This window comes from Nothoprocta perdicaria, unplaced genomic scaffold (genome assembly GCF_003342845.1).
Source record: "Nothoprocta perdicaria isolate Ctin4 unplaced genomic scaffold, notPer1 scaffold_18, whole genome shotgun sequence".
In the NCBI taxonomy this organism is placed as follows: domain Eukaryota; kingdom Metazoa; phylum Chordata; class Aves; order Tinamiformes; family Tinamidae; genus Nothoprocta; species Nothoprocta perdicaria.
This window is the reverse complement of record NW_020454982.1, coordinates 4,556,269-4,571,116: the sequence shown is the minus strand read 5'-3', so window position 1 is coordinate 4,571,116 and position 14,848 is coordinate 4,556,269. Positions and strand designations below refer to the sequence as shown.

Below are 14,848 nucleotides of genomic sequence, written 5' to 3'. Positions count from 1 at the left end.
AGTAAAAAACTGTCGCATGTCACAGATAAACTAAGGCACTACTAGGAATCTTTTAGGGAGAAAGGTCACAAAGAGTGAGAGCACCAAGGAAACCATATCAGCAACACCATGTAAGGTAAAAAGTAATTAGGAGTGGTTGTTTATTTGTGTTGAGACTGGGTTAGAGAAATATAAGTACAAGGACAGCAAAAAGGAGGATGAGGAAATGGAAAAAGAATAATAAGGTAAGATCAGTGTCACCCAGGGGCACTTGTCAAACAACCCTAGGTTTGATCACTGCAGCTGGAGCAAGACAACCAACCAAACCTATTGTTTTGACTATATCATAAGGCTGAAGCCTGTTCCTGTGGTAGGGACAGGATGCTAGGGCAGCAAGGACCTAGTTAGCTGGAGCAAGCTGGAGCCTGGGCAAGGCCAAAGTAACACCTTGAACATCTGACAATTGTGTAGCCTAGGCAAAACAATCAATTAAAAAACTGCAACAACAACAAAACACTCTGGTTGCCCCACTAGAAAGAAAACTCTGTATGACAAAAAGTTTTCACTAGCAGCACATCAACTATAAGGCAGCATGATGCAAACAAGGCAGGGAGGCATTCCAGATAGTTCTCAGGGTAGCTATCAAGCATGAATTCAGCCTTAACAAAATAAAAGATAGGTGCAAATAGTGCAAGACATAGGTAAACGAAACAGTACCACAAATGTTTAAATCATGCAGTTACTAAAGGCAATGCAAGGCAGCCCACCAAAACATGAGACACATCTCTCCAGATTCTTCTTTCTTGTCTATGACCCTGAGTAATAAATACAGTCTATGAGACTGTCTTCTCTACAGCTTTCCTCTCTTCGCCACTTTTTCTCCCTCCAAAAACAGTCTTTATTTCCCCTTGAAGTTCCCAACTGCTGACAGACTTGCAATACCAGAGGCAGATATTATCATGATCTACCAAAGTCTATTATGTCAGATCAAATAAAAACAACAGTGGAATTCAGGGCTCACTAAAGACTAGCTGGAGAAGGAACTGAGAAGCCACTCGCAGTCTGCATTTCCCAATGCAAAGTGTGTCAAGAAACTAAAGCTGCTCTTACTAGGCTTCCTTCAGACCATGAGGACAGCAACATTTGAATCAGCATCCCTAGAGCAAGGGGCCTATGCAAATTTCAACACCTCAGGTCCATGAACAACTTCCCAGTATGTTTTCCATCCCCTCTCCCAGGCCAGGTCGCTAACCCACACCTCACTCACCCTCTCCTCAACAGCACCTAGGGCCAGCAAGGTGCTCTTGGCCCCGGCTATGGTAGAATCTAAGCGCCTGTTGCAGGTTCCAGAACTTTCCATAGCTCCCTGGGGCAGGGAGCTCACCTTGGATGGCTGCATAAGACCAGCCTCTAATTAAACCCAAGCATCTTTTTATTACCATGCTGGAAGCTGCCTAGCTGTGGGCCTCGAGTACTCTGCATCACTCACATACACTTTGCTCCTCTGACCCAGGATGGCTCTGGGGCTTCTTCTATGATGGCAAAGGCCAAGCAAAACATGTTAAAAAATCAGACAGGTAATGTGGCCACTTATAACTAGCAGAATCTTAGCAGTGTGTGCATCAAGAATAACATATGGATCCTGGAGATTAAACGTCAGTTTGGTGTTCCCCTTTCCCTGTAGGCCTCCAGGACGTACTCTAGGAACAGGATGAGGCCTCTGGGAAGGGGGTGCAGGCCCCGCAGTCATGTCTCCGCTGCGGCGGGGAGAACGTGGCTCTGACTCGGAACACTGGCTTCCTGTCCAATGACCCTGGGTCCCGGCTCGGGCCACGACCAGTCTCTGCCGCAGCACCAAATCTCCTTTGTTGCATCTCTAGACCGTTTGGAGCCGCCATTGGGGGTGATCGTCGGGGCGGCCTTTGGGGCGACGGTTGGAGTGACCGTTGGTGTGACGGTTGGAGTGACCGTTGGGCTGACAGTTGGTGGCGCCCCCTGCTGGGCGGTGCCCGAACTGGGTCAGGCTGCGCAGCGGCGCGGGGGGGCGGGGCGCCGCGGTGGGAGGGGCGGGGCGGGGCGCGGCCCTGTCCTCGCCGTGCGCGCGCGCGGCGCGGCGCGGCGACGCAGTGCGTGTGCGCGTGACGTCAAGGCCGCTCCTCGCGTCCTGCTCCCGGTCTCGTCCTCGCCGTCCCTCGGCCCGCTCCGGCCCGTGCCGCCCGCCTGTAGCCGCCGCCATGGCGAACGTGGCCGACACGAAGCTGTACGATATCCTGGGCGTGCCGCCCGGCGCCTCCGACAACGAGCTCAAGAAGGTGCGGGGGCGGCGAGGCGGGGGCAGTGCCCGCGGGGAGCGGCGCGGGGGGTCGCCGGGAGGCCTTGACGCGGAGGCCGCTACGCGGCCGGGAGGCCTCAGCGCGCGACCGGGCCCTGCGGCGGCCCGGTTGGGGGGTGCGGTGTGGAGGCGGCGGTGCGGAGCGCGGCGCGGCCTAGCCCGGCGCCGCCGGCCCTCGCAGGCCTGAGGCGCGCGGCGGGGCAGGCCTTGGTAGGCCAAGCGGTGGCGCTGCGGCCCGGCCCGTTCCCCCGGGGCCCTCGGCGCCCTCCCGGCTGCGTTGGAGTGGAGGGGTTCGGGGAGGGGGTGGAAGCCGCGGGGATGGAGCGTCGCTGGGGCGTCGCGCGAGGTGCGCGTGAGCCACCCATCCCGCTTGCTCATCTGGTTCCTCCTAGGCCCAAAGCACCAAGGTAAGACAAAGAAATGAGGCGGAAACTCGGAGCCCGCTCGTCACCATAACAATTTATTGCCTCCATTTTATGCATTTTCTGGAAGGGCCTCGCTGTCCCTTCTCACGAGCCCACGGGGGCTAGCACGGGGGTGGTGATCTCCTTCCCTGCTGCGGTGCTCTCCCGCAGGCGTGTGGGGCCCCAGCTGGGCAGGCACGGGCAGTCCCCGTGTTGAAACAGCCGTAGAGGTGGTGAGCACACTGAGGAGGTGGCTCTAGCTGGTAAACACAATCAAGGGATAGCTTTTTGTTGTTTTTTGTTTTTCCTTTTAACTAAAGTATTTTAAAAATATCACTTCCAAGAATGAAGAAAAAGTTGTTTTCATCTGAAATAACCGATGATGCTCCATATTATATTTATACCAAGGTTAAATTTAAGGTATTGCAGTTGCAAAGCTTCCAACTACCCACTGCAGCGTAAAGTTCATCTGTCTTATTGTCATTGAGAAAGTGCTTGGGTGATGTCTAGATGTAATATTTTAGTCTATACAAAAGGATAGAAAAGAGGAAAAATATAATTTGTAGTGCAACATCCATATAGGTCTTTATTCTGGATCTAATAAGTAACTGACTTGGTGTCAAGCTGCCTTGAATCTGCTTAGGGAATGTTGTAAGAATAGTCTTTTTTTTTTTTTCTTTTTGTCTTTTTTTTCTCTCTGTCTTGATTAAATGCCTTAAAATATTCAAGGAAAAAACATTTCTTTGTTACAGATTAGATATGCCTATTTAAGGTTATTTGTTCTTACTGATAGTAAGACCTCATCTAGTTCTTCACTTTTGTGTATTGAAGTATTTGGCTTATAATGTGTTGTATTTTCATTTCATTAGTTGCTCTTTATTGTTGACTTCTTTTCTTCTTGAGTCCATGCATAAGTGATGGATATTTCAAGATGCATCATTAAGGAGCAGTAAATTTTCAAAAAATAAAAATTTACCTGTTCTCACACATCATGGAAGTTGGAACTTCTTTAAAGCCCAGTTTCTAAAGCTCTTTTAAAGCTGTGGTTGTAAAGAGCTAGTCTTAGTGCTCAATTGTGCAGGAAAGGAGCTATTTAACAGTACACTGTAAAAACTAGAAGGTTTCAGTTGTTTGCAGTTGCATTTCTAGTTAGTTATAGCTAACATGCTTTTATGTACAGTACAAAAATCAATTTTTTTTGTTATGTAACTATGATTATCTGTTTACTGGTTGGATGTTGCTGGGATGGAGTGGAATGGGGTGGGGGAGAAGGAGTTTATCACTTTGCCCTCAAAATCTCCCTGTAGGAAAAGCTTTTGACTGCCCATCATAACTAACACAAATTTCTTCAGCTGCATCATTCAGCTTTCTGTCCTTCAAATTGGAAGCGGAAGAGTTGTAGTGCTGGAGAGAAGTGGGGGGAAAAGAGGGAAAGAAAAGGGGGTGGGGAGGAGAAAAAAAGATGGTACTGTGAGTCACAAAGTGCTGTTAAGAAAAAAATCCTCAAAACTCCCTTTTGGGAGTTTGGCTGTATTGTTTTCTCCTGCTATTTCAGACTAGTAGAATTGCATCAAATGCACGAGTTATCTATGTATTTCTGCATGTGTAAAACATGTATGTAGCTTAGAGTGAGGTTAAATTTTCCATTATTACTGATAGGTAAGGAAGAATAAACTGATTATTTGAGGGGATTGACTCACTTAGATGAGGAGCTGTGGCAGCCATTTTGTTGTTAATGTATTGATGAAATTGAGGTGAAGCACAAATGGGTTGAAACTGTGTATTTTTACAGACTTTGAGTGGTTTACCTAGAGTAAGTAATTTTAATGCAATACTGTATATTCAAATGTAATTTTTCCAATGTAATTTATAAGTTAATGGAGATGAGCAGGAATTCTGCTATTGTATGTTAGAGCTGTTTAAAACCAAGATACCTGATTCTATAGTATACACAATTTATATATTTTTATATTCAACTTGGATGTGTGAGTAAAGACACACCTTTTTTTTTGTATTGTTGTATTAGCATCTTCTTTCTATTAAGAAAATCCTACATTGAATTTCTCAAAAAGGGCAAATTAATCAACATTGAAACTAATTCTGTACTTCTTTCAACTAGGCATACAGAAAGCTGGCCAAAGAATACCATCCTGATAAGAATCCAAATGCTGGGGACAAAGTAAGCCATCTATTTAAAAAAAAAATCTTGAATTTGCTGTTACAGTAACATCTGATGAAATAGAATTATTGGGACCTTGATGCTTCAAGTTGTTTAGAAATAGAAGTGTGAGGTGAAGCTGCCTTGTCTAAAACTCTCCCCAGTCTCTAAACCTCCCAACTTACCTCATGCCAGAACAAAGCAATTTACTGAGACAGGTTGAGAAAGTAGTGCTAAAGGGAGAAATGCCTCTCATCTGCTAAAGTGATGTCAGCTGGCATTTGCATAGGTATTTGAAGCGGGGAGGGGGGAATAAATTTACCTTCCAGATCTTTTGAAGAAGTGCTTTAGCACATGGAGTATGTAGGTACAGATCTTCTAGAGGATGCAGCAGACACTGAAGCTGCTACAACATAAAGCGAATTGTGAATTTAGGAAGGCTGAATTAGATATTGTGTTAATGGCACCAAAAATACCAGTCGAGTTGGGCATTTCAGTTCAGCTGAGTCTCCTTAACAGAATGGGAGTTATAATGATGATTGAGAAGTAGATTAACATGACTATGAAATAATTTGTTTTGTGAACAAACATGTTCATGTGTTTTTTATAAGATGCCCAGTTGTTTAGCTATTTTAAGTGCTACCAAATCTTGCAGTCTTTGTCGTTAGTGTGCAACATTACTTTTAACCTGTTGGCTATTGCAGTACTGTGTATTTAATTTTCTTCAAATGGGGCCTTGGAGGGAAGGAAAACAGTTGTTTGCTAGGTACAGGGAAGTAGCAAGTCTGTGGGATAGATGTAGGGTCTTTTTTTTTTTTTTTTTGAACAAGGTAATAAAAGGCTAAGCCTGCTTTAAGCCTTATGTATTTATGAATGGGGGGTGAAAAACTGTTCTGTTATGTACCTTCTTAATCAAGTATTGATGTAAGCATGAAAAAGTATCCTGAGGTTCCCTTGAAGTTGAAAATTATCATGGGCTTTCTGACTCTATCCCTCTTTCTAGTTCAAAGAAATAAGCTTTGCCTATGAAGTACTGTCGAATCCAGAGAAACGTGAATTGTATGATAGATATGGAGAACAGGGCCTTCGAGAAGGTAGTGGTGGAAGCAGTGGAATGGACGATATTTTCTCCCACATCTTTGGTGGTGGATTGTTCAATTTCATGGGTGGTCAGAGTAGAAGTCGTAATGGTAGAAGAAGAGGAGAAGATATGATGCATCCACTCAAGTGAGTATCTTAATGCTGCAATTTATGTTCACTTTCTAGCTTTGCTAAGGGGTAGTACTTGACTCACCTCATGTTCTTGGTGCTCTCTTCAGTTCGTACCTCCTGTGCAGTTTGTGCCTAGCCTTCAGACCTGTGTGTCACAAGTCTTACTTTTCACAAGTCACAGATTTACCTAATGCTTTCCTTAGTTGGTAAATAGCCTAAAAAACTTGGTTTGTCAACATCATTTTTCTTAGTTTTACTGCTTAATTATGTTTGGAAGTTTTAATCTGAAACACATCCAGCACCTAAGTATTTATCCGTTAGCTGGATTAAGAAAACAGCTTGTGTAAAAGAAGCTCTGGAAAAGCTTCATTAGTTGATTGTATTTGTAGCTTAGCATCAGCTGGAGGTACGTTCAAACTGCATAATAGAAGTGGTGGGTTTTTTTTCTTTTTCTTCCCTCCAAAGAAACAGCATGAATATTAGATCTAATGTTTTATAAGTCTCCACGTGCAATTATGGCTGCGTTTTACAGGCTGAGCCATCTCCCTTCTAAGTTCTTTACAAGCTGGCCAAGTACAGAAAAGGTGGAAAAGGTGTAGCCTAGCTTTGCTTAGCAAAATCTGTTTCCTTTTTCATGCTTGCTTAGTTTAGTAGCTAGCATTGCATGCTGTATTATTAATTAGCTTTGTGTCTTTGTATTTATTTGTAAACACTGATACCAGGCAACCTTTTCTAGCTCAAAATCCAGTGCTAAAATTTCTATTGGCTTAATTACAAAACGTTTTAAACACAAAATGGTTTTAGAAACTTTTGTTAATATATAGTTACTGGAGTTTGCTAATGCATTTAAGGGCTAAAAATTGGAACATAAATGTAAAGAATATAGAGAGTGACCTTGGGAACATGACAAAAGAAAAGCACTATCTTGTTTTTTTTTTCTTCCCAGTGGAAAGCTCAAGATAGTGTTAACTGTAAATGTTCAGTATGTGTTCATCTGTATGTATGTGATCAATTTTGTCAGCATAATCTAGAAAGATTTTTCTCACTTGACAGAAATGAAAAATGAGATGCATTGTGTAATAAAATCTAAAACACTAGATCAGCTTGTTTGCTAAAAACAAGAATTAAACATAACCAGTCCTGTATGTTTTTTTGAATCTAAAGCTTTTATATTAAATTATGTTGAGGATCATATATATACATGTTCACATAGAGGGAATGCTTTTACTTACCCTTTGTGAAACCTAAAAGACTGCTTTAAAGTCATCTTCTAATAGCAGGCTATTTTATTTTTCTCTGAAGATCACTCTCTTTGGTGGTGGTTGGGGAGGAGTGGGAGGAGTTTCATGTTTTTAAATATAGTTTGGCCTTGGGAAATATCTTAATTGCATGGAGGAAGTTGTTAAATGATAACTCAGAAGAAAATGCTTTATTTTGTAGAGTCTCCTTAGAAGATTTGTATAATGGAAAGACAACTAAACTACAACTTAGCAAGAATGTCCTTTGTAGTGCATGTAATGGGTAAGTTTATATTTTTAAGTTCCCTGGATGCTTTGTCGGCGTATAGTGAAACGAAGGATCTCAGACTTCTATTCTGTTCTTTTTGACTCGCTGGAGCCTGTTCTGAGACCAGAAAATTCTTGAACTTGAATGATTCCATTGATGGAACTGGAACTACTTTAGTGCCTCCGTAATAGGGTTAAAGGGGGAAGAGAGGTCTAAAACAAATGGTGATGCAATTAAGCATGTCCCTCTGCTGTTCTTGTCGTTTGGTCACTTTTTTTTTTTTTTTTAAGAAAACCTTGTGTTTTATGCAACTGGTACTTTCTGTTCTAGGCAGGGTGGAAAATCTGGAGCTGTTCAGAAATGTAGTGCTTGCCGAGGTAGAGGTGTTCGTATCATGATCAGACAGCTGGCTCCTGGAATGGTTCAGCAGATGCAATCTGTGTGCTCTGACTGCAATGGAGAAGGTAGGCTAGCTATGCTGTTTTACTGTTTACCTTTAATCTGAGAAAACACTACTGCAAAGGTTCTGTCATATGTTGAATTGCATCTTATCCAGGAAAGCTTTGATTCCAGCTAGTCAGTTTGGTCTCCATCTGGTCTCAATTTGACAAAATCACACTCCTCGAAACAGCAGCGAAATTTATCCTATGTATTGTTTGAAAGAAAGCCTGGAAGATTGAAAAGTAGGGATTGCTCCTTGGAAACATTTAGTCATGAGTATCACTTGTTGCTATTACTTGTCCATTGAAGTAAAAGCCCTAATTTTGTTTTTTGACAACTGTTTGTATTTTTGCAGCCTTCTAATGTATAACAGCAGGTCTATAGGTTTCTAATTATAACCTAAACTAAATTTCAGTTATAACTTTCAAACATCAAGGAGGTACCTTTTGTTGAATAGATCATATTTAGGGGAAAGTTCAGCCTATGCCCCACGCTTCATATTTCCTTTTTTTTTTTTTTGCGCAATTGCAGTATCACTTTATGGATGATTCTACTCTAACAATACCTAGAAGTTTTAAGAAGTTTTATTTTTTGACCAGTCAATCATTTTTGCAAATAATGTCTTTGAAAATCTTGTTTTCAAAGTTTAAATATGTAGTTTCAGCTACATCATGATGTTAGCCTACCCGCCCCCCCCCCACTCCTCCACCCCCTCCACCCCCCCCAAGCAGAAAAGACATGGAAATTGACAAGTTTAATGTCTTAAACCAAGTGCTTCTGCTGATGACACTTAAGCAGCATTAGAAATAAATGCTGGAATTGTAAGTGCATTTAGCCTGATTTATTTAGGTAGTTGTGAGCAAAGACAATAGCTTACTTGAAAAGTAAGGAACAATTAGAGCAGGGAGTTTAAGTCATTTTGAATAATGCTGGATAATTGTCTTTATAAAGGCAGTATAAAAAATCTTATCGATTTTGAGTATAAATGAAATCCTTCATGTATCAGGAAGTGTTGGATTGTTTCCATTGGAGAATACTCATATTGCTACTGCATGAAGCTCTGATTTCACTTGCTGTCTTGCTCCCTGTTTTATATGCGAGTCTCTTGTTTTACTGACAACATGTATAGTACTTTTGCCTTTATGCTTTTGTTATTTTGCTGCTGCACTGCAGAATGTGACTCTGAAACGGTCTTTTTTTTTCCCCCCACTGTTAGCAGAAGTGGAACTAAGCTTTCTAAAATCAGTAGCCTGGAATTTGTATTCTAATTTTGAAGGGAAGAGGGACATGCTAGTTTGATTTTAGCCTTTCCCTCTTTAATGTATAGCTGTCACCCTTCAGCATAATGAAGGATGGAAAAGCAGACCTTTTTGAGGAGTCTTATTTCTTCGAGTTGAGTGGTAAGTATGGTGGAGTCAAAATCAATTTTAAAGACCAATAGAAGCCCCAGGTGAAGTTCTGTGTTGCTGTAATGCGCTATGGCTTCTCAAAATCCCAGTTTGGACAGCTGAGATGCTCATGTGCATCTTCTGGATTCTGTTTCTTCTTTCCCTCTCCCAGCTACACTTTCCCAGTACACTGAGTCTGGCCTTCTTCTTGCAAAGAATGTATAAAGGAACATCTAAATAACTGTATTGCTGGTATTCTTTAGTATACTTAAACATTTTTTTCAGAATTGAGGACATTTATATGAATTTCTGAACTGAAAATTCTTTCTTTAGGTGAAGTAATTAATGAAAAAGACCGCTGTAAAAAATGTGAAGGGAAGAAGGTGATCAAAGAAGTTAAAATACTTGAAGTTCATGTAGACAAAGGCATGAAACATGGCCAGAGAATTACATTCAGTGGAGAAGCAGATCAGGCTCCAGGTGTGGAACCAGGAGATATTGTCCTTTTGCTCCAAGAAAAGGAGAATGAGGTAATACTTTTGAGATTATATTTTAAATACAGTTTATCCTAGTCTTTTAGCACTTAAGTGATATAAATGGCTATTTACTTGAAAGTGATTGATACAATTGCAGTCTAGGAGGGCACTCAAATAGCTTTTAATAGATATATAGCAAGTTAAATTTTTTTAAGTGTGAGTTAAAACTTTGCAAGTCTGGGTGCATGTAGGTTCTAGGGCTTCCTCATGATAATGAAAGGTATATTTCTCAGGTAAACTCAGGATGACTTTCCTATGTGAAGACATTTAAAAGCTAATCATGATGTTAACTTGCATTTGCTTCACCCATGACATTAACAACAGCATTAGGAATGAATTTGAAGTTTGGTTGCCTAGTAAGACTGTAATGTTCATTGACTGGAAGTTAGGAACTTGTACAATTTTTTAAAATTTTGTGTTGAGGATTGCTGTTTTGCCAAAATCAACATTTTGTATGTCTCCTTACACTTGTATTCTTTCATATGTAATATTCTTGACATGGAATCAGTTGATCTTGACTGTGATGGGCGGGGAGGGGGGAAGAGATCTACAAACATTTGAACCAATGTGAGAAGTGCATGACAGCTGAAATTCCAGATGGCAGATACAATCTCTGTCTTCTAATGAACTACATCTGTTCTTACTGTATTAGTCATTCTGAAAAATGCTGTAGCTGTATCTTTGTATCCTAGTGAGTAACCCTAGAATGACTTTCAGTGCAGCTTTTAATATGCTTAAAATCTTCCTCAAGGTGGAAAAGGAGACAAGGGAGTAGTAGTAATGTCTTGGAGTTACACCAGTGGGCAAAAGATACTCTACTTGAGAATCCTAAGGGGATGGTTTAAGAATCTCTAGTTGAGTTAAGGACTGATTGATTAAAACCCTGATCTATATAGGTAGAGAAACTGAAGCAGTTGCTTGCAACTGCTGTTTAAAGTGCTGAGAAGCAAGAGACATTTTTATACTTGAGGACAGGAAGGGAGTAGTGTCACACTGCTTTAAGCATTTTCTATAGGTTTCTTTTGTGGAAAATCTTAAGGAAAGAGCAATGCTGCTATACAGGACTTTTCTTCTTAATTTGAATTTGAAGAATGCACTAAATGGTTAGTCTTGTGGAAATGATCATAGTACTAGAAGAGACATCTCTTTCTGTTTGTAGGTGTTCCAGCGGGATGGGAATGACTTGCATATGACACACAAGATAGGGCTTGTTGAAGCACTGTGTGGATTTCAGTTCACATTTAAGCACCTCGATGGACGTCAGATTGTGGTTAAATATCCTCCTGGAAAAGTAATTGAGCCAGGTAAGACTGACCTGATAAGGACTCCTCTGACCTTTGACAGAAGGACCCCGCCCTGTGACAAAAACACAGAAGTGTTTTTGTGGTTCTTGAACACTTCATCCTATTCTTATTTTGTTACTTGAAGACAGACTGGAGAGAGACTTCTAAGACTTGTTCTGAAGCATCTCTTTCTGCTTGCTTCTGTTTCTATTACAGGTTGTGTTCGTGTAGTTAGAGGTGAAGGGATGCCACAGTACCGCAATCCTTTTGAGAAGGGGGATCTTTACATTAAATTTGATGTTCAGTTTCCTGAAAATAACTGGATTAGTCCAGAAAAGCTTTCAGTAAGTGCTCTTTCTATCTTGAATAGAAAGTATTCTTACTTGGCAGTGTGTAGAGGGCTTGTGTTGTACTTGGATGCTTGCTTTCCAGTATTTAAATTTTGATGCAAGTACAATTACTTAATTCTTTTAACATTGTTTAGAGGGAACATGTGGTTTGAAAATACTTGTTGGAGTGTAAGTTTCTGGAACATGCCTTTCAGGACAGTGCAAATCCTTTAAGAGCAGGAGGAAAAACTTCTTGCAATAGCTGCTACCATGTGATAAGTGTGACTGTGTTTACTGATTGTACTTTAGGCAGTGATATGTGGAGCTGCAAGCTCTCTTTAAGTGACATCTTCCACTTGATGTAAATACTTCTAAATGATGTAGATACCTCTAAATGAGTTTGCTTCCTGGTTTGCATTAGCTTAAATGCATACTTAAAAACTGAAGTCTGCTGTCTGAAGGCTTGAAATGGCAGGAAACTAGGCCCTGTATTTAGCAGTTGGAGATGCAGTGCTGAATGTACTTCTTTTCTTGGGCAGGAACTTGAAGATCTTCTGCCAGCTAGACCTGAATTCCCTAACGTAATTGGTGATACAGAAGAGGTAGATCTTCAGGAATTAGATACCACTCGTGGTTCAGGTGGTGGCCACAGACGTGAAGTTTATATCGATAGTTCTGATGAAGAAAGCAGCCATCATGGACCTGGGGTACAGTGTGCCCATCAGTAAACGTTGTCTAAAAAGTTGCACAAGGATTTTTCTTTCAATTTTTGCCTGACTTGTTTTCAACAATCTAACTGGATTGTATAAGTAATCCAGATGAACCAATGGACATCTATTGCTGTATGTGTAACTTTTAAATTGGTCTATAGTATCTACAGAGTGTAATTTAAACTAACCACAAAGCTTACATCTTCATTTTTGACTGTGTAGCAGAATAAAGCACTTGAAAGGAAGACAAGACTCCTTTTCACATGGGTTTTAAGTTTGTCCTTGTATCTGTGCTTGATTTTTATCAGTTTTGTGTAGATTTTAAGTTTCATATTTTAAATTTGAATTCTACATTGTAAAGTTTGTGTACAATTTGTCCCAAGGCTTGGTATTTGGCTGCACCTGCATAAGCTGCTACAAGTAGAATAAAGAATTTCATAGCCTGTATCTATCATCTAGATGCATGGTAAATGGGCTTTGCACATAATGGGTTTAGAGCTGACTGGGAACAATGGAAGACTAAATTAGAAGTGGTTGTAAGTTGTTTTTTTTTTCTTTTTTTTCTACCATCTTGTGAACGGTTTCTGAAATTAAATAAAAGCAGTTGGTGTATAATATATTTCTTTTGCCTTGTAACTTCTGCTTTTCCAGTGGTTTTAACTACTGCTGTGCACCAAGGTAGAGGTAAACATAGGCTGAAGCTGCTTTTTAAGAGCAGATCAGGGATAGATAAAGAATTTGGTGTGCTACATGCAAAGTAGTGTTTTTTTGAAATAAGATATGATTGGCCACGGGGAAGAGTGTTGCCATCTTCCTTTTAGATGAAGAAAATACTCGGGTATCTGAGTGCAGTCAGAAGATACCCAAATCTTCTACTCCTAAAACAACGGTGTCTTTTAATCCAGGAAAATCAAAGCCTGGTTTACCCTGACTTTTAGAAAAACACTTTTTGTTTTTGCAAAGATAACTTAAAAGTGAATGTAATGCTTGACAACTTGTGGTTGCATTACTTTGTAATAATTTCTAATTACTTTGGCATTGTCCTGGATAGTTTTTGGATTGGAAACATGCTCAGTATAGCTGTTGTTGGTGTATTTTCAGCAGCTTGCATGTTTTCATGTTTAAGATTTAAAGTTTTCTACCATAGACCTCTTTTATGTGATTTTAATGGTTAAGATACATCAGCTAAGCAAAATCTAAGCCTTACAGAATGATGGAGTACAGTTGCTTAGATAAGTTTTGTTAGTGCTCTTTTTATGGTAGTGAGAAACTGCATGAACTTTATAGTCAGTCAGTTGCTTCTTTGTAGTGTTGTTCCTTTTACCACAGAGGAGAGGAAATTAGGAGAATCCTCTGCTTTTCTTTGGAAGCCTGAAATGTGTAACTTGTTTAATGGTAGCTCAGATAGTTGTTGACACTGTTTACTAGCTGGAGAGAACAGCTCCAAGCCTCTCTGTGTACCTGGGTGTGATCCGCATTTGAGATTATCACTGAGCAATCTCATTTTGGAATCCAAAGTAAGAATAAATCTTGTTTGACCTGTATCTCAATACCGCCTTTTTATACTCTGTGGCACTCTCAGCTAGTGACTCTTTGTTTAGTAATTTCTCTGTACTTTTCATGAAGCCAACGTTCTGTACTGGTCCTCCTTACAGTTCATTTTTACCAAGAAGCTGGTCATCTGAACTTGTAATGCTTATTAACACCCTGGTTGTCTTCCTTGTCTCCTAAAACTTCAGGAAAGTTTTAGTTAATAAGGGAACTCACCCTTTGGGGGTGGGGGGAACTTACTGTACAAACTTCTGTCTTATGAGTCTGAAGCTGCATTTTTCTTGATGTAGGGGTGTGGTGGGAGTTCATGATGATCTTTTGGATTGCCTGCTGATATAAGGAACAAAACTTCAACATGAAATGTGAATGACCTTTGTTCTGTTTTGGGCCTGAGTGTTTGTTAAATTAGGCTCTGGAGGGTGGTATCTTTGAGTAAGGTCAGGGTTTTATTTCTTAGCAGAACAGAACAGTATGCCTCTTCTATTGAATCTTAAATAAATAGTGTAGGCTTCCTAGCTTAATGGTAACTCATAATAATAACTTCAGTTGTTTGAGAAGTCCTTGGCCTTCGTAACAGCTAGATAGTGTATCTTGTGGACTTGCCCTTGGTGTTGGATACAAGAAGCTTTAGCAGCTTGTTTTTGGTGACTAAAAGGATTAAAATCCTTTAACTACAGTAGCCACACTTAACAATAGATGTTTTTCTTAATATTTCTCTAATATGACTACCCCCCCCCTCTTAACTACAGCAAGACCCCTAAAACATCCTACCCTTTCTAGACCTTGGCCTGTGCTTATCAAGAAGCTGAGAGCTTGTTTATTATTCTTACCAATTTAAGGACAGATTTTTATTAGTCCAAGCTGTGCTGCTCTTCACAGAACTAAGTCTTCATGAACATAATTATGACCTAAAGTTGTGTTCTGTACATTTCTCCATACAATGTTTATTTCTAGTTTCTGTGGAACAGAAAGCCCACTTCTAATAAGGTAGACTTAATAGGTTTAATTAACTTCATGTT

The 14,848-nt window shown here is 40.5% G+C and overlaps 1 protein-coding gene across 1 annotated transcript; it reads left to right on the top strand.

Annotated features, from left to right (window-relative positions):
* Window positions 1-2,087: 2,087 nt before the first annotated feature.
* Window positions 2,088-12,897, top strand: DNAJA2 (DnaJ heat shock protein family (Hsp40) member A2). Its single transcript, XM_026036481.1, has 9 exons — window positions 2,088-2,291; window positions 4,835-4,894; window positions 5,877-6,100; window positions 7,526-7,606; window positions 7,922-8,055; window positions 9,754-9,950; window positions 11,116-11,260; window positions 11,456-11,583; window positions 12,108-12,897. The coding sequence occupies exons 1-9, from the start codon at window positions 2,214-2,216 to the stop codon at window positions 12,294-12,296; spliced, it is 1,236 nt and encodes a 411-aa protein (XP_025892266.1). The 5' UTR covers window positions 2,088-2,213; the 3' UTR covers window positions 12,297-12,897.
* The last annotated feature ends 1,951 nt before the right edge of the window (window positions 12,898-14,848 follow it).

Excerpts from the sequence above, each read along its gene's own strand:
- DNAJA2 (XM_026036481.1), top strand. The coding sequence starts at position 2,214 with ATGGCGAACGTGGCCGACACGAAGCTGTACGATATCCTGGGCGTGCCG. Across the intron at positions 6,101-7,525 it reads GATATGATGCATCCACTCAA|AGTCTCCTTAGAAGATTTGT; the intron begins GTGAGTATCTTA and ends TTTATTTTGTAG. Across the intron at positions 9,951-11,115 it reads TCCAAGAAAAGGAGAATGAG|GTGTTCCAGCGGGATGGGAA; the intron begins GTAATACTTTTG and ends TTCTGTTTGTAG.